We start from the raw sequence: 19221 nt of genomic DNA on the forward strand, positions 1-19221 counted from the left end.
AGGAAAGGTCATTCAAGAGGGAAAGATAAGCACAAGGGCAGGATGTGGGCACAAGTGCGTGGATGAATGTTTCCAGAGTGGACATGGGACCCAATGGGTGACCCTAGGATGGAACTACAAACCAAGGGGTCTCTAAGGAAGCTAGTGGGAACCTTGGTACTCTTGTCTCTGGGGTGGGATGTTTTCAAATGTGACCGGATAACCCAAAGGGCAACCAAGGTTTAGAATCACTGGCATGAATGGGGACAGGGACAATTGGGATGGTAGAGAAGAGATAAGAAAGAATAACAAGGGGTCCTGGGTGTCCCAGAAGTCAAGCAAGGAATGATCTTGGAAAAGGACCCTCTGGCTATAGGAGCTGGTGAGAACAGGCCTGAGAATAGGGCATGGATGCTGGTGAGGAACAGACCTGCTGTACCTCAGAGGACAGGGCTGCATCTGCCTCTCTGCACAAGCTCTATGGCCTGTCTTGACTGCAGGGTCCAGCCTCTCTTTGGGGCCCTTGTACTGTGGTGACCTATCAAGCATCATCCTCATAACTAGATATTGATGAGACCCTTCTGGGGGTTCCCACTCCCCACTCACCTAAGCCCACAGTGCATGGCATGGCAAGCCTGCCATGGCAACCTGATATCCCTGCCAGAAAGAGCATCTCAGTTCTGACCTACAGGGGTCCCAAAGAGGGTGGTCACTCAAAGAACTGGAAGAAGCCCTTTATCAGCTCATGTGACCAGGTAAAGGCCAGTTTTCCTCTTTTGATAGCACGTAGCAGCACTGCATGGTGACTGATGCCCAGTTCTCACAGTGGCTCCCAGTAATGGCTGCACACCCAGGGCACAGGTGCCTCCCGCCCTTCTACATGCTGGCCCCGCTCCTCTTCCGCCCACCCCAGCCCACACTTCCAGGAGCAACTGCTCAGTAATGCTGCATGTGTAGAGCAAAGAGCACTGGAGCCAGTGTTAGGAAACTGGGGTGTCTCGCATCACAGAACAATTCTTATCTGTTCTACTGGACAATTTCGCTGGCTATGTAGCAATTCCACCATTGAGGGCCTGTTTTCACTCAGTCTCTAGGCTCTAGGGTGGTTCTGGATGCCCCAGGCAAGCCTCCCCAGAATGGAGGGCTGCCAGGTAGTCCCTGAGGCAAGATGTTGATTGACCCTGAAGGGTAGGCTAAGAGGCAGTGTGGAGACAGTGGTGCTGTGGAACATTCTAGGCAGGGGCCCCAGAGAGGGCAAAATCCAAGAAGAAAAAATTAACCTTATCCAGGGAAATTTCTCCTCCCCTAGCAGCTAGTGTTCCCTGAAGGGTCAACACAGAGCAGGCCTGGCAAGTCAGAAGCTTAATGAGTTAGAACGCTGCTTCTCATAAGAAGTGTGATTTGTGGAAATTATCTAAACATAGAGCCTCCATTTCTTACTACAGTGCATGGAACTCATACCTGCTTCTTAGGACTGTGGCAGAGATCAAAGGGGAAAGAATGCGTGGAGTGTTTTAGGAGCTATCTAGACAGAGAGGCACCCCAAGGAGTGGAAGCTGCTGCTATTACTTCGGTCCTTTGTTGAGCTCCCTACCACGATGTTAATTGTGTAGCCCTGTAATAAATGAAAGGGATCCGTGGTGCCCTTTAAAACCATGTGAAACTACAGTCATGTTTACTAAGTGGGTTTTGAAAAGCTAGAACTCAGAGTTTCCAGTCTGCATAACAGCCACAGCCCAAGCATTTGGCAGTGAGTGGCATAATTTCATAGGGCAGGCCCAGGCAGTGCCTGGGTGGGGCCTGGGAGCCAGAAGGGAACCATAGCCAAGCAGAGCCAAAGGGGGAAGGGGAAGGAGCAGGGGCAGGGTTGGTGTTGGGTGGGGCCTGGGGCCGGCTTGCACCATCACACCCAAGCCCAAGCAGCTTGCACATCTGTGTGGAGCAGCGGCCAGAGCACAGAGTCTCCAAATTGAGAGGAACACACCTGACCAGGTCACCTTCGTCTCCCCGGCAGAAGCAGCAGCAAAGAGGACGTGATGGCCTGGTGGAAAGCCTGGGTAAGTAGGGAACAAATAGACGTGGATAGCTCCTTCTCTCCAGAGAGAAGCCAGCTCGGTCAGTGCTCCCCGGTGGCCTGTCTAGTCAAGCACCAGGCTGTCCACTGGGGAGACAGAAAGAAGAAACCCTCCCAGCCCAAGGCACTCATGGCCAGGGGCCCAGGGAAAGGAAGGAGAAGACAAGAGAAAAGGCAACCCTGAAAGCAGAGGGACTGGGGGGGCCTGAAGGAAGAGACCCCTCAGGGAGAAGTCAGGCTGCTTCTAGCTGAGGAGTGTGTGTGTGTATGTGTGTGTGTGTGTGTGTGCGGGTACATGTGTGTTTGGGAAATATAAGGCATATGGTTGGTTGCAGAGGAATATTATGTGAAAGATTCAAAAGAATGGGAAGCCAGGCTTTGGTGGGTAGTACCTCAATATAACACGGGCCCTGGGTGGGAGGGCAGAGGGTAGGGAGAGAGGCACCTAGAGAAGCAGGCATTGCCAGGTCATAAAAAGTCTCATGAGGCAGGCTAAGGAGCTTGGGCTTCCCCTTAAGAACAATGGGGAGCCATTGACGGGTCTTGAGCTGGAGAGCAATCTGATTCAATAGGCTGGTGTTGTAGAACTTATCAGTGCTCCTCACTCTTTAGGCCATGAAAGGGTGGGCAGCCTCCAAGGATCAATGATGTTAATTTGTCAGAGCAAGAGGACTTGACCCACAGAGGTCTTAGGAGGATGGATTCATGCTTTGTGGAGTATGACTGATTTGGGGAGGAAGCACAGTCTTTCCCCCAGCCACCCAAGGCCCAACTGAATTGTCAGATTCTCAGGAGTGTTTTGTCTTAGTTTGAATCCAAGGCTATCTCATGCTACAGAGATGAAAGCATGAGAGGGGAATGAGAGGATGAGCAGGTGACAGCTCCTGGGCAGGTACAATGCCCCCAGCTCTGCACACATGGCAAGAGAACCCAGTGATGGGCACTTTCCAAAGTCAGGTGCTGGCCCAGGCCACCTGAACTGGGCCTTACTCCCAGCAGTTCAGGTGTAAAGCCCTTAGGCCTCATCCAACCAAGAAAGCAGAAGTCTCCTTATAGGGGCCTTACCAACATGGCAGGATGGCAATGACATCACAGAGCACCTCCTGGGAACTCAACATTGCCCTCACACTCAGTATCTCAGGGAGTGACACATTACCTCTGCTGTGCAGATCCTGTACCATTAGCCACAGATGAGGAAACCAAGACACAAGGAGAGAAAGCGGGTGTCCAAGGTTACCACACTCATCTAAGCGCTAAAGCCTGGATTGGAATCTGAGCAGCCTCACTCCAGAGCCCAAACTCTGGACCTCAACTTCCGTGACCCATGGGAGAGCTGGCTTGGGGCAGCAAGCACACAGGCTGACCCCACCTACTGCTGGCTGAGCTGCCAGGGAGGACCCAATGTCCTCTGGGCACCATGTTGGCATAAGACAAGCACTGGGTAGGGAGGAAAGATGAGTTAGTGGAGACCCACGTGTGGGGTGGGGTGGGGCCTTATTTGTGCCTCTCTTGTGGAGAGGTTCTCTGGGGCAGCCCTGTGATGGCGGAAGCCAAAGGTGATGCAGCTCCCCTGTGGCTGCCACAGAAAGCGTTATTAAGTGTAGAGTTACAGGCTGGGCTGAGTCATCTTTTGTGAAAATGTTCCTTTTAGGACTGCTGGAGCCTAGGCAGCTCTTTCTCCAACCGCAGGGGCATCTCACATGGGGAGATCCAGTGCTCCATTTCTCCGTGCTGATGTCAAGGGGCCTAAGTCCCAGAAAACTGTCCCTGTTACCCCCTAAAACCATGGAGTGGAAAGTGAGGCCAAGATCTACCAATACCGTGAAATCACAACTCCCTAGGGAGCTGTTTGCAAACAGCCACCCAAACAGACCTCACATCTACCTCAGAACTGCTGACTGGGCCATTCCACAGCAAATCAGACACGCATCCCTGTCATTGCTGCACAGCCGCTGAGTGCCTGCTTGGGGGTAAAGGGAGACCCCTCAGAACGACCCACAGAGCTCAGCAGGAGAGCTGAGGTGCCCCCAGGCTCCCAGATGACTCACATTCCTGTGGGTGAGGCTTCCTTCACTGAAAAGTTCCAGTTCATTGTCTGGGAAAAGTTGAGTCATAAGTAGACAGCTTAGCTTCTGAGTCAGGCTGTGGGGTAAGTCCTGGCACCACCACTTGCTAGCTGTGTGGCTTGGCAAGCACTCCAAACTCAACTCCCTTGTCTGTAAAGTCTCCCCAAGTCAGCTCCCCATGGGTCATGGCAACTGAGGTACTCAAGGTTTAGACTCTGGTGAGATGCTACTCAGATTCTAACCCACACTACCACTCACTAGGGACATTCAGAAGAGGTCAGGGAAGAGAACATGGCATCCAAAGCACCGAAGTATGGTCCTGGACATGGGAGGAGCTCAAATCACCAACAGAAGTGAGCAGCTAGTGGCCCCATAAACATGGGATACAAGGAAGGCATGCTCACAGTTAAATAACATCCAGGACTGCACAGGAGCTCTGGATGGAATTTCCACAAAGAACAACTTCTGCTGTGAAACACAATGCTAAGAAATGAGATGCGATATTTGAAATTCTGGCAGCGATAGTTGAAATTCAAGCAAAAGATATGAAAAGACTTCTTACCTCTTAGTCAAAATAAATATCTTCCAGATATACCATGGATGGAAATCCACTGTGTGTTTTTAGGATCCAAACAAGGCTTGGGAGGGAGAGAGGGAGGAAGCCAAGTGGAGAAAAGACTGTGAAGAAGTGGGTTGGTGGGTGGGAGAGTGGATAAAGGTCAGAGTAAATGAGGAACAGAAAGAAAGGGTAGATGAACAAGCTAGGGAAAAGACAAGCCACAACTAAATTCCTTTCCACTTGCAGGATCTCTGAATTTCCATTAAATTCAGTGCCCACCTCCCAGCTCTCTCCATTCCTCAACCATTCCTCTCCCAAAGACAGATTATTCATGGACATCTGGGAATATCCGCAGGGCACAAATCTCAAGGTTCCCAAGCAAGCCCTGGATTTGGATAACAAAGTACTTTGGTTATCCGGTTCATTTCACAGTTTTCGAAGTATTGTGCAGCTCTTTCTAAACCAAAACTCTTGAGCCCCGCCTTACCCCTTGGGCTATGGATTTGCAAATGTCCTGAGAGGTCAGGAGGCTCAGCTGATGCCTGGTTCTCTCTTGTAAGTACAGCAGGTCTTCGAATTGCATTCTTTTCTCCAATGTTTTGGTATAAAGTCAGTGAGAAAAGAAAACAATCTGATATTTAATAAAATGTTATTCAAAACCCACTCCCATTACATGTTGCCTAACATAAAGTTGTAATTCTCAAGTCCCTATTGGCCACTTTGAGTGAGGACTTACTGTATGCACAGGCAGGAAGAGCTCAACACTTGCCCACCTCATTTGCACACTCTCCAGGCAGCCTTTTCAGCTCTCTGCAACCCTCACTTGCTCATTATCCTAGTAGCTTTGAGTGGGTTGTTGTCTCCAGCCCAAGGTGCTGGAGGAAGCCGGGGATGGCCCGGACTACAGCCTGCCCTCACCCGACCCTGGCCAGGATAGACCCCGCCTGATCCAGAGTCCACACCCCAGGGCAGGGGGAGGGACAGGAGGTTTTTTGTGGCTTCTTCCTGCAAGCTGTGGTTCTCACTGGTGCCACTCTATTAACTGAGCAGTTTCTCTGTAGAGGAGATGCAGTGGCCCAGGAGAGCTAGAAGGAAACCAGCAAGTTCTCACAGCCAGGCCAGCAGTCTCTCAGGTATCCTGACATTCCTCACTTGTCAAGTAGATTCCTGCACAGCTGATACCTCCCAGTGACTGGTCAGAAGTCACAGGCCTGCTCAGGACTCAGAGCCACCATTCTCCTGCCCAACCCCACAAAATCCTCCTCCTATGGGAGGCTGTGCCATTCCCATTTTCCCTCATAGCCTGCAGTGCCCTTACTTCTCTCAAGCTCCCATCACCCCAGGACATCTCCCCAGTCTCAGGAACCTTTTCACAAAAGACCCAAGAAGGTCAAAGGAGGGAAAACTACGGCATAGAGAGGATCTTCCAATAACAACCAGTGAATGGGAGCACAGACTTGGATGTATGGTGCCCTGAACCCCAGTAAACCATTGCTGTACTCTCATGGTATTGGGGGAAAGCCCCCAAACCCCTCTGGTCCTTTCTTGTGCAGGCCCCTTCCCAAGATTTCTCCCTGGTTCTTCCCTCCTCCTTGCTTCCAGCACCACCATCCATTCTTGAAACTCCCCCTTTACAGCCCACAGTGAACCTGGTGGCTCAGGACAGAGCACAGAGTTGGCTGCCTCTGAGGTCTTTGCCCAAAATCCTGAGTCCCCACCTTTGATTCTGGGGTTCTGTCTTTCAGGGACTCTGGGTTTCCGTCTTTTTCACCCTCTCAGCCCTCTCAGCCCTGCCTCCTCAGGTGGCGTCTCCTTTCAGCCTGAGGGCTGAGCTGGCAGGACAGGCCACCTCCTTGCCAAGGTGGCTCATGGGCACATGGGGCCTCAGCAACTCTGACATTGTTAGGGGGAAAAGGATGGGCTGCCCTATAACAACATGAGAATAATGTGGCAACTTGGAGCAGAGAGGACAAAGGCACTCCTTAGCACATATCTGCTAGCAACTGTCATAGCCAGAAGATGTGGCCCTGGACTATGAAGGACATCTCAGCCCTCCCGTCACCCGAGGCAGGGGAAGCCAAACCAGGCAGGGCCAGGAAGGACTGGAGGCTCAGCCAGGAGCCTGCAGGGCACACATGGTGTCCATTCTGCCCAGGTGGGCGCCAAGGTTAGCTGGGAGGTTGCAACGCCTTTCCCCCTTCCCGCTCTCAGCAGGCTGGGTTCTCTTGCAGATTGAACAAGAGAGTGTCTCAGTGAAGGGCAGCCCCCACTTCAACCCAGACCCGGATGCAGAGACCCTCTACAAAGCCATGAAAGGGATTGGTGAGTTGGCAGCCACGTAGCCACGTCTTGCCCTGGCAACACTGTGACTCTGAAGCTTCAGGCCCTCCTGCTCACAAACCTGAAGAAGGGAAACCAGGGACAGCCAAGGAGTCAGGCTCTCCCCATAACCTTCTGTAACCGACCCCATATACACACACACAGAGCATCACACAGATCCAACCTTCTGGATCTAGCACCGGTCTATACTTAAACGCCAAGACTGGGGGCGAGGGTGGGGGAGAGGGGGCACAATGCCCCTCCTTGAATAATTGAGGAGTGACTGGGGCATCTGCTGTGCACCCTGGGCAGGCATCTTCACCCCGCTCAGGATGGGCTCTGTCACTTATAATATGTCCCCAAGAACAGGGGGCTCTGCATGCCACTGTGAATTTGTGATGGGATGATGTTGGTATAGCATCTGCTACAGAGGAGATGGAATTTTCGAGCAACTAAACTGTGCTCAGGGAGCATCAGCTGTGGACTTTCTGGGAGTTTTCCCCTCCCCAGGTTGGCCGGCCCCTCCTTCCTGACTCCAGTACCCAAATTCCCATGTGCTGTGAGCAGGAAAGGGCTGACATGAGCCCCTGGGATTTACATAGCTGACCCAGAGAGCCCTCCTACTGTTACCCCAGTAAGGGGTTATCCCTTGTTGGCTCAGAATGGCCAAATGGTGCATTAACAAGAAGCACCATTCTAGAAGAATCTAGAAAGCATGTTCATTTCCTCTACTTCCCTCCCATCCAAGATTTACTATTATCTCCACTTCTCAGATGAGAAAGCAGAAGACAGGGTGGTCAAGCTGCTGGACAGGAACTAAAACCCAGTTTTCTGACCCCTCAGTCCTGACCTTCCCCTGCCCCCACCCACACAAAACAGGGCAGGGGTCTCACTCTGCCAGCTCCAAAGTCCCCGGCCATATCCAGAGCAGACCAGATGACCAGCAGGTCCTCACATTCCAGCACTTGAGTCTGGGCCTGTGCTCCGCCTCAATGTTGGTGGGTGGAGGGGGGCGTGGAAGGATGGACTTTCTGTTTAGGTATCTTGTCTACATCTTGAAAGTCATCAGGTTTGGAGGTGTACAGGTGGTGGGTCCCCATGACTAAACTAACAAGCAGCTGCCCAACCTCCTTTAAAGGCTTCCCCAGCACCCCCATCCCACCAGGGGGCAGTGGGGCTGCTCACACTGTGCACCCCTGCAGGGACCAATGAGCAGGCCATCACCGACGTGCTCACACGGAGAAGCAATGAGCAGCGGCAGCAGATTGCCAAATCCTTCAAGGCTCAGTTCGGCAAGGTAAGGGGCACTGGAGTACTGGTGTTTAAGTGGGCAGGTATGCTGGGCCTGGGGCAACTGCAGCTGCCAGAGATAACCTAGGAGACAACTCCGTTCTGGGCGAGGGCCTTTTCTAGCAGTCAAACCACTGGAAACATGGACTTATGGGACATACTTACCTCCAAAAAAAGGATGCATAGTTTACCTCAAATTCAAAATTAACTAGCTGTCTTGTGTTTTAGTGGAAAACTTACTTATGTCTGTCCACACCCTCTGGGTCTTCAGTCACCTACCATCCTCCCTGCCCATTTTCTCACTGTGCTCCTTCCCCTTCACTGCACCATCCATGAGCTGTTTCTCTGCCTCTGAGATTGGCTCATCCTGTTCTCAGACAGGAACTGCCTTCACTTTCCTCACCTGAAGATGCAGGTGGGGCTTCCTGTCTGGCCTAGGCACACAGTCCTCATATTGGAGCTACTTGTGCCCTCCCACCTGAAGAACCGTCCTCTGAATGCATGGTGGTGGAGAAGGTCAGGACTGAGGGTCCAGAAAACTGGCCCTTGTGTGGTCCTTATGTGCCCACTGTGCAGCCTGGACCCTTGGTCCCCCCTCTCTCTGTCCCCAGCCTCAGGACAGAGCCAAGCTTTGGGGGTGCCAGGTAAACTCAGGATAAGCACAGACAAAGGAGAACATACCAGTCCCTCTGCCATGGCACATCACTCATTTGGAGATTTAACGTGAAAAGATGACGGATAAACCCCAAACATTCCATGGGAAAAACCAAAGTGCATTTGCCAAATGACAGGGATTTGATGGGGAGCAATGGTGGACATGTACTCCGGGCTTATGATGTGCCCGGGGCTGCGCTGAGAGTTGAGTGGAACCACATGTGTTCCCGCAAGCCCCTCAGCAACCAGGTTGCTGAGGGAGTGTGTTCTCCCCACTTGACAGGAAGGTGATGATGCTTAGTAGGCCAAGTGGCTGGCCTAGGAAGCCACAGCCAGCACCAGTGCATGGTAGAGCCCACTTGGGAACCCAGCTAAGGTCTCTGGGCCCCACCAACTCGGGTGGGTGCAGCATATAGATCCTCGATCCTCCTGATTCCTGTATTAGGACCTCACCGAGACATTGAGGTCGGAGCTGAGTGGCAAATTCGAGAGACTCATCACGGCCCTCATGTGCCCGCCATATAGATATGAAGCCAAGGAGCTGCATGATGCCATGAAGGTAATGGAGCAGGTGGGGTGGGTAGGGCCACATGTTATGAGGACCCGACTCCTTTCCCAAGAAAGCCTGGCACGGAGAGCTCCGGGATCTCTGCAGTGGAGTGACCCATGGAGAGCCGCGCTGTGGAGGGCAGAGCTGGGATGGAGGTTTTCCGTCACACCACTTGCCCAGAGTAGGATTGCCTGGTCACCTCCTCAGCAGAGGCCCTAGCAGGGTGGAGCTGAGCAGTGCCAGTTCTTCCTGAGGCTCAGATCTCTTGACCAAGAGGGTGTGGAGGGAGCTGAACGGCACAGGAAGGCTTTCCAGCACACACAAGTTTTTATCCCCAGGGCTTAGGAACCAAAGAGGGCGTCATCATCGAAATCCTGGCTTCAAGGACCAAGAACCAGCTGCGGGAGATAATGAAGGCATATGAGGAGGGTAAGAGGCCTGACTTAAAGGTTCACTTGGGAATGACCACACGTTCTGGTGGCCTAGCAGGGACCAGCAATGCACTGGGCCACACTGTCAGGGACCCTCCCTTGGGTTTCCACACATGGGTACTAAGCTCCTCCTGCATGCCAAGTCTTGTGCCTGTTGGCAAGATCAGACATGACTCAGTTCACTCTCTAAGTCCCCAAAGCTGCTGAAGCGAGGAGTGTGCACCCACTAAACTCTCTGCCCCCTGAGGGTGTGGTAACACTGTGAACCACAGGCCACATCAGCAGTGGACAAGGCTAGCTCCTTCCTAGTCAGGCACTGATGACCCAGAGGGTGACACAAGCCCGCCCGCCAGGCCTCAGTGCAGTGGGGGAGGGGGCAGGGGCAGACGAGGCCAGCTACACTGACGTCTGCAGTGTAAGGAAGCAGACACGGCGAGCCTAGTGGAGAGCTTCCTGCAGGTGCTGGCTTCACCAACTGGAACACAGAAACCAGTTGGGCAGCCCCTGGCTGGGCCCTCCAGCCTGGCCCACTGTGGTGCTTCAAGTGTGTTGACAGTACCTGTCATATACTAGTTCTGCACAACTGCGAGATGACAGCCTCTGCAACTCAGACAACAGGGCACTGCATCCACTCCCCATGCCAGGGAGTCACCCTTCCTAGAAGACTTTAATCTAGAAAAGTGAGGGAAACAATACTAGGAGGATGAAATCTGGTACAAGCTGCCTGATCCTGTCCCCTGCAGAATACGGGTCCAGCCTGGAAGAAGACATTCAGGCAGACACAAGCGGCTACCTGGAGAGGATCCTGGTGTGCCTCCTGCAGGTATCAGCCCTAGCTTTTCAGAGTTCTTTGTCTGGGCAACCCCAACAGCTCCACCCCAGAGATCAGTTCTTGTTCAGAGCTGCTGGGAGGTGAGGAGGGAAAGGGGCAGCTTGGGGATAAGCTAGCCCCAGTGGCCTGTGTTCAGAGGTGATGCCTCAGTGTGGTTGGGGGGTCCTCATGGCTGAGCCCCCCATACCTCTCCTGACACAGCCACATAAGGGCACCCCAGAAGTACAGGAGAACTCCCCTCACTGAGTAGGTCATTCATGCCAGGTACATGCTTACCTAAGCTCCTTGAATCCCCTAGCTCCCTGTGAGGTAGCCCTTCCTCTCATCTTAGAGATGAAAAGATTGAGGCGGGCAGAGGATAACCAGCTTGCAGCTAGCAGAGCCCTGCCTGCCCTCCTGCCCGGCTCCCAGGCTGCTCTGAGGACCAGCCTGTATGCAGAGCTCCCTCTTCTATTCCCAGGGCAGCAGGGATGACGTGAGTGGCTTTGTGGACCCCGCATTGGCCCTCCAAGATGCACAGGTGAGGCTCTATGCTCACGGCTCCAGCCCTGCTAGCCGTGTGCCCCCCCACCCTCTGTATGGACTCGGGGACTGACACTTGGAAGCTTCACCCAATCCCTCTGCCCCCAGGGTTTTTCTCCAATGCTAGGCTGGCACTCAACTCAGCTTTCCACAGGCTTTGACCCTCTGGAGGAAAGTGGGGATGTTGGGAAGACTCAAAAGCAGGAAGGAGTGGGGTTTACTGAAGCTCCATCTTGGCAAGAACAGGGCCATGAGCCCTCTGCACCCTGGGCCTCCAAGGTGTGGATTCACCTCTCTGCAGCTCTGCTTGCAGAATGCTCAGGGGGTACAGAGCAAAGCCCCAGAGGTGGAAGAGTGAGGTCCCTAGAGCAGTTTCTGACTCAGGATAGAAAAAAAGAATTTAACCACCCCAGGGCAGCAGCTCCCCATCAGACACCACCTGGGAGAGGCCAAGCTGACCTGAGGGTACATGGGAACTAACCCTTCAGCCCCAGCTCTGGGACTTGGGCTCTGTCCTTCACCTCCCTGCTCCCCTTCACTGGCTTGTGGGTATCCCGATGCCAGGATCTGTACGCAGCGGGCGAGAAGATTCACGGGACAGATGAGATGAAATTCATCACCATCCTGTGCACGCGCAGTGCCACGCACCTGATGAGAGGTACCAGGGAGGGCAGGCAAGGCCTTCAGGGCCACAGGGGTCCCCCGGCCTCGGGGCTGCTCCCCTCATCCTGAATATCCAGAATGTGGTCTCACTGAGTTGGGGAGAGAGCCAGGTTGCCCTGGGCCTTTCCCCAGGCCACCAAGTGGATGGGGCGGGGGTGGGGTGGGGGTGCGGGGAGGATGCACCAAAGTGCAGTCTCGGTTGAGAAATGCTAGGAGCATCACACTGAGGTCCAGCTGTCCCCTAAGAGGAGTCCTCTCTCCCAGTGTTTGAGGAATATGAGAAAATCGCCAACAAGAGCATTGAGGACAGCATCAGGAGTGAGACGCACGGCTCGCTGGAGGAGGCCATGCTCACAGTAGGTAAGAGATGGGAAAGCAGCTCAGAGTCCCAAGTGTTTATAAGGCAAGGGGCTCAGCGGCGGGGCAGCCCCAGAGGGTAAAGGGCCCAGGATAGTAAGAAGTAACTGGATTCCTCTGTTCAAGGGCCCCACCCCCACCCCACCCAGCCCTCCCTCAGCCTGTAACCTTCAGGCCAGGACACTGGGACTGGCCTCCCTCTATTGTTTCCCATGTGCCGTGTCCCTCCCGGCACTGTCTCTGTGCTGCCCACGTAGTGCCCAGTGCAGTGGGCATGGGCGTGGGCGTGTGAGCACAAGGGACTGTGGATGAGGACGTGTGTGCTCACACCAGGGCCATGCCAGACCCAGCCCTGCCAAAGAGGGAACATTCCGGTTCTGATTGTGAACCCCAAGAAACAGTCACCTCTCTGGGCTCTGCCTCTTTTGCTGATTGATGAAATGACGATGAGTCTAAACTGAGTGGTTGATGGTCTGACGCTGGGCACCGCTGAGAACCTTCCCCAGAGCATGAGATCAAGTCCACTTAGAAGGACCCATTCTGGAGCACATGTTGGGGTTCAGATCTGACATCCCAATGAGACGATCCATTGCAGAGTCAAGAACCGAGAGACCTCCACCCTCCTTCCCCTGTGATGGAGTCATAGTCCAGGCCCCGGGCGGGGCATACACCTCCACACAGACCGTCCCCATTGCCCAGCAGCCGGGGCCGTTCTGTGATGTGACTCAGTCTCCCAGGGAGGGCGGGGGCAGCTGACACTCCCCGGGCAGCTCTGACCCCTGCCCCACTCTCAAAGGCCACAGTCAGCCCCTGGATCCGGTTTGAACACCTCCTGAATAACATCTCCAGGCAGGGCAAAGGGAAGGTGTGCATTATTGTGCAGAGCACGTCCCATCCCTCCCCTCACTGAAGGCTCATGTCATTCAGTTCCTAGAGGAGGACAGAGCGAGGCAAAGTGTTCAGTAACAAAATCACAGGCACCACTGAAGTGGGGTGTGGACAGATGCTGAGTCTTGGAAGCAGCATCCACGAGAGCAAGCCCAGGCTGCCCTCTGGACCAGATACCCCTGTGCTTTCATGCCCCACAGCCGAGCCCCACCTGGCAAGGGGGAATCAAACTGCAGAGGACTTGCTGAGAAGTAACATGTAAAGTGGGCACTCAGTGACCACAACTGTGGCTCCTCTGTGGAACTGGGACACTGAATGCTAGAGACTAGTCTCGGGAGAGCACAGGGGCTGCTCTGTGCCCTTCCACCTGTGCCCAGTGCCCCAGCTTCCTTCCTGCCCGCCCTACCTGACACAAAGCCTCTCCTCTCTAACTAAGCAGGGTATGAACATACATGCCAAGACGTGCACAGTGCTATCCCTTAATCCTGAGGCAAGACATCAATAAATAAACATGTACACAATGCTGCCTACAGCCCCTAGTTGTTAACAGAGCTTTCCTGTCTTCCAGTGAAGTGCACCCGGAACATCCACAGCTACTTTGCGGAGAGGCTTCACTATGCCATGAAGGTGACTCTTGTGTCCTCTGTCCCTTTCCTCTCGGCCCCACCCAACACCGACTGCACGTCCGGAGCTAAGAGTCACTGCCATTTCACACTCGGGTCTTCTCTTATCCCAACCTCTTGCGATCAGATGGTTTTAGTTCTCAGAGGGCAAACCGAGGGTGGGAAAGAGAAGCCACGTGTCCTGAGGCTGGATTTCAGTAGGTGCGTTCCCACGTGTTCACTAGACTGAACCTTTACAAGCCTGTGAAACCTGCGTCATAGGTGCCATCCTAGAGATAGAGAAACTAAATTTTGTGATTAAGGTCACACAGCTGGTAAGTAACAGAGCCTTGCTTGAGCCGAGCCAATCCAGCAGTCCTGCTCATGCCCCCTTATGGCTTTCTTGAGAGCACACAGGTCAGGACTGATAGGAAGTCCAGGCCCCTTTAAACAGACAAGTTCAGTGGGAGATGGCCCCACAAAGCAACTCCGCTTTCCTACATGTGCCAGGCTGTTAACGTGGGTCTGTCTGTGGTCCAAGAAGCTACTCTAGCCACAAAGAGCGATGTCCCAGCCACTCATAGCAGGTGAAATTTCTGATGCATGGAACCAAATTGGAAGGTAGACATTCAGAGTAACTCCTGAGACTGAAGTGGGCTCCCATCTTTTACATTTTGGGTTATTGACAGCACCCAAAACAAGAAGCACAAGCTCTCTGGATAGAACATGAGAGAAGCCATGGAGTTCCCTTGGCCAAGTGGCTCCATCTGACATGCGACTGGTCAAGGATGGTGAAATGAGCAGGAAGTTCCTGCTCTTGAGTTGGCATTTAAGTTGAATGTCATGATGATGTTGCCCTAGAAAATAGTCTTAATCCTGAAGCAATGAGTATTTTGTGTCTAGAATCTGAGCCAAACACATACTACAAGTTGGGGCATTTGCCTTCTAATAAAAGAAGAGATGTAGGGGGAGTTGAGAAGAGACTAGGGAATGGAAGCCCTGAACCACCAAGGCCTCCCTGTTAGTGCTGAAACACCTGCTTTAGCAGGGGTTCATTCCAACATCTCCCCCACCATGAGCCCACAGCACAGAGTTGTCCATCATCTCAGAGATGGACCAGAAAGGTGGGAAGTGGCCACTGATAGCTGTATCTTATCCAGGGAGCAGGGACACGTGATGGTACCCTGATAAGAAACATCGTTTCACGGAGTGAGGTTGACTTGAATCTTATCAAGAATCAGTTCAAGAAGATGTATGGCAAGACCCTCAGCAGCATGATCATGGTAAGCCATAAGTCCCCAATTTTAGCATCAGTTTGAAATAGACATTACTGGGTGACCAATGTCTCAAGTCATAGGTATCTATCCTTTCCCTGTGGATGTCACGATCTTGTATTCATTGCCATGAGGTAGGTACAGGGATTAGCAAGCAGGTCAGTATGGCTGGGGAAGGAGGGAGGGGCAGAGAGACCAGATTTGGGGGGTCCCTATACTCTGTGCCTAGAAAAGTGGCTTTGCATTCGACTTATGTGTGCACCTTTTAAAAACAACACTCTAAATCCTGCAAAAAGAGCCATACCTAAAAAGTCATTGAGAGGAAACAGTAAAAGTTAAGGCCTAGTATTAAAATCCTGATTTATGTAGTCCTGACAACAGATTTGTAAGCAGATAAATCAGATGGGCTCCAGTGGGTTGCCTAACCAGATTGCAGTAGTGAAAGTTCTGAAGTTGAAAAAAACACAGAGTGAAGATCACACTGCCATAATTGGGAGAGAAATTGCTCTTCTAGTGATTAACACAAATTGAGGCCTTGACAGTTTTGTAACAGAAGTGGAATCATGAGAAATATCTCCCAGAGACTTCACTGGCTAGTAAGTTTCTAGTTATTCTACAAAGATCTACTGTTAACTATATTTTCCAAGAAACACATAGCTTGTAATGTGTTAAAAAGACATGTGTTTCAGGATGTTTCAGAGTGGAACAATACACAGGTAGGGGTGGAGGAGGGTAGAATTATTGTTTGCATTGTTTTAAGCTCACCAGTCAGGCATGGCAAAAGATAGGAGGACTAAGCACACCCCAGCCCAGGTTACTGCTGTGTCAGCTCAGGAATCTTTCCCAACAGGCAGCCCCAGCCACGTGTCATGAGGCCCTTCAATCATGCATGCTTTCTAGGACATCACAGAGCATTCTAGTACTTCTCATCCTTCCAATTAGAGCAACAGACTTGTTTCAGAAGACAACAACAACAACAAAAACACTATTGAGTGAAAATGATGACTTTGACCCATCTAAAGCATAGACCTCATGATGGAGATAAACTTAGCTGATTAGTTAGCACATTATCAATAACATAGCCCCTTATCTAGATATACATGAAGTCCAAGCCTTGTCACTTAAGAAAAATCAACTGAAATTATGAATAATGAACCAAATATTTTCTTTACAGTACAGACCACTCTGTAGATTTCATCAAAGCAAAAATGATTTCCAACAATGATAGCAGCATTAAACACCTGCATAGAAATGAATAGAAGAATGTATAATTCTGTGTCCCCATACATTTGAAAAGGTAGACAAGATGGTTTTCTAAAAGCAAATTGTATTTAAAAAAATATCTTATAAGTAATAAAAAGGGAAAAGAAATTCAAAATGTGTTTAAAAGCTATAAGAAAACTTCAAATCTGAATGATTTTATAAGCAAATGTGACTGAACAATCACGGAATAGATAATTCCCAGGAGACAAAAACTTCAGCAGGGCATAAAAAAGTGAACTAACCTCAATCCTCCCAGTTACTCCCTGAGTGGCCTTGGATAATCCATTCCCCATCTTGGTCCCATTTCATTGAAGCACATGAAAAGGAGACTGGACGAGATGGCCTCTTCCGTTCCCCCTGGCTCTTGTACATGCCTTGACCAGTCAGTCCTATAAGGACCTGCTTGAGAGCTAAGGGGGCTTGGTAGGCCATAGAAATGTGGTTCAGTGATTGGACCTGTGGAAGGTGGCAACTGTTCGACCCCTTTGTGAGCCAGCTGCTGTGCAGGGAAGCTTGCCTTTCTCCTGCCTCCCACATCTCAGCAGGTTTCATCTCATCATCAACATCATCTGATAGAGGAGAGGCCCAGTCTCAGGACAATGAAGAGACTTGCCTCAGTTACAGCGTCAGGGAGTGAAGGAGCTATGGTCCAGGTGGTGTGTGATCCAAAGCCGAAGGAAGCTCTCTCCACCTGAGCCCCTGCCTCCAGGGTGGCCCCGAGACCCTGCCTCAGGTCCCTAATCTGCACTAGTAGCATTGACTGATGGAAAAATGAATGGCTAAAGGCACTTGGTTTCCAAATGGGCTATGGATAAGGCCCCGAGGAGAGCCGAGGGAGCCACCCAGAAACCTTCATATCTCAAAAGCACATTGTCTCTGTGATTCATATTACACATTAAGTCCCCCCTGTTATCAGTGAGAAAATCAGAATATTGAAAGGAATAGCCTGAAATGGAGAACCAGGACATATGGGTGACACAGGCGGGGACCTGGGCCCAGGAGCCTGCACAGGGATGCAGCTGCATGACTCCCAGCACTAAGAGCAGCTGCTCTCAATGGAGGTGACTCCCAGCCAGGCTGACATCACAGCACCCCCTTCTAACTCTCCTGTCCCTCCTGTCTGCAGGGAGACACCAGTGGTGACTACAAGAATGCTCTGCTGAACCTGGTGGGCAGCGACTCCTGAAGGTTGAGACAAGAGCAAAAGCCAAGAAGCTGGAACCATCCAGTTCTGCTTATTCGAACTTGGCCACAGATGGGGGTGGGGGAAGAACAGGGGACACAGCAAATCTTTCAATCTTCAATCTCCAGCTTCCAGTACTTTCCAAACAATATTTCAGACCCAGGGGGAGGAATCAGCCTGAGGCACCTCACCCCACTCTCTTCTCAAACCAATTCCTAGTGTGAGCACATTGCCAACCTTAGCCTGTCTCTGGTCCAACAAATACCTGGGCATGAAGGGGCCTGCAAGGGTTTAAGGTCGACTCTTCCTTCCTACACAGGAGCTTCCCAAGATTATCTAGCCACAGAGTCACCTGAGCACAAGGTACACAGATACTCGGCCACACCCCATCTACTAGTCCTTACCTGCAGGGAAGGCCCAAGGAGTAGGAGTTTAAATAAGCATCTCAGCTCCCTCTCGGGAGACCAGTGAGAAGGCAGGAGAGCCTGTTTATTTCAGAGAATATACTCGTAGCAGCTGAGGAAGGAAAACATTTAACTGGGCCGACCAGATGCCACCAACACCCACCAGCCTCATCTCAAAATGTCAGGGGTTGAGTAGAAGAAAATTTCTCTTACCGTCATCCTAGCAGAGCAAGCTCAAATCGATGTCCTAACCAAGGCACCATGTTCTAAGCGGCTCCACCTCCTCCAGTCCTTGGTCAGATTAGTTGCCCTTTTCTTCTGGGAGTCAAGCATGTAGCATCTCTTACCCCAGCTGATAAGAGATGACAACGGCCCCTGGTCGCTGGGGAAGCTGAGAGGTCGTGTTGCGGACTTCAGAATAATAAAGATCTGAACATTCGAATCGAAGGGTCCTGGGGTTCTTAGCAGTGACCAAGTGGGACCAATTTAATTTGTGGGCATCCATGAAATTTTAAAAAGCTTTTGGGGTGGCCAAAGCTGAGCACCAGGTGGGCATTTCCGTGGGGACACTGAGTGAATGTGGCCCCTCCCGACCTCTTGGAAGTGTGGATACTTTCTATGTGCCTCCAGATCTAAAGCCCAAACCCTGATATCTGAGCTGGAGGGCCTTTAAAAGCCATGTGCTCCCATTCCCACCTGCCTCCCCTTTATGAGGCATCTGCCCAGGGAGGTCCCCTGCTGTTGCTGGCTGCTTCAAGGGGTGGCAACTCAAGCCCTGCTTAGACAGGCCAGTCTTTTTCCAACAGGTGTGATCAGTAGTTCTTCCATCAACTCAGCCAAACTCTGCCCCTGGAGCCACTGCTCTGGGCCTGCCACCTGTGGCCAATGTTGTTCTTTCCCAGTGACATTTCTGCTACCTGGACAGGTAGCCCCTTCTAGATCCCAGTTGGGGCCACGTCCTCTGAACATAATCTAGTTTTCAAGCTTCCTTTTCGAGAGTCTGGAGTCAGTCCTCTTGCACGATTTGAGACAGCGATTTCACCCTGCACAGAGATCTGTGAACTATCCAGTGGCTTTTCATGGATTCCTTTTAGAGTGGGGGTTCTTGTTGGCAGTTAAGACGTCAGTTACACAGAACACGGCCCTTCTGGCTTCATTAGGAAATTATCTCTTTAGGTATCTTGCTCAATAAAGCTATGAGCCTTTTAAGGTCTTGATGTCATTCACTTCAAAAAGTCAGTGCCTAGACAAATCAGGCACTCAGTGAATATTTTTAAATGGAAGCAACTAACGAAAGGACAGACTTTGGGG

General features: G+C 51.7%; 1 protein-coding gene across 1 annotated transcript; it reads left to right on the forward strand.

Moving 5' to 3' along the window:
* Positions 1–1893: 1893 nt before the first annotated feature.
* Positions 1894–18352, forward strand: ANXA8L1 (annexin A8 like 1). Its single transcript, XM_037497873.1, has 12 exons — positions 1894–2036; positions 6910–7000; positions 8200–8294; positions 9387–9500; positions 9830–9920; positions 10666–10745; positions 11215–11274; positions 11841–11934; positions 12204–12299; positions 13753–13811; positions 14947–15069; positions 17450–18352. Exons 1-12 carry the CDS (start codon positions 2016–2018, stop codon positions 17507–17509), a joined length of 984 nt encoding a protein of 327 aa, XP_037353770.1. The 5' UTR covers positions 1894–2015; the 3' UTR covers positions 17510–18352.
* The last annotated feature ends 869 nt before the right edge of the window (positions 18353–19221 follow it).

This window comes from Talpa occidentalis, unplaced genomic scaffold (genome assembly GCF_014898055.3).
Source record: "Talpa occidentalis isolate TD23 unplaced genomic scaffold, MPIMG_talOcc4v2.1 talOcc4.8, whole genome shotgun sequence".
Lineage (NCBI taxonomy): Eukaryota > Metazoa > Chordata > Mammalia > Eulipotyphla > Talpidae > Talpa > Talpa occidentalis.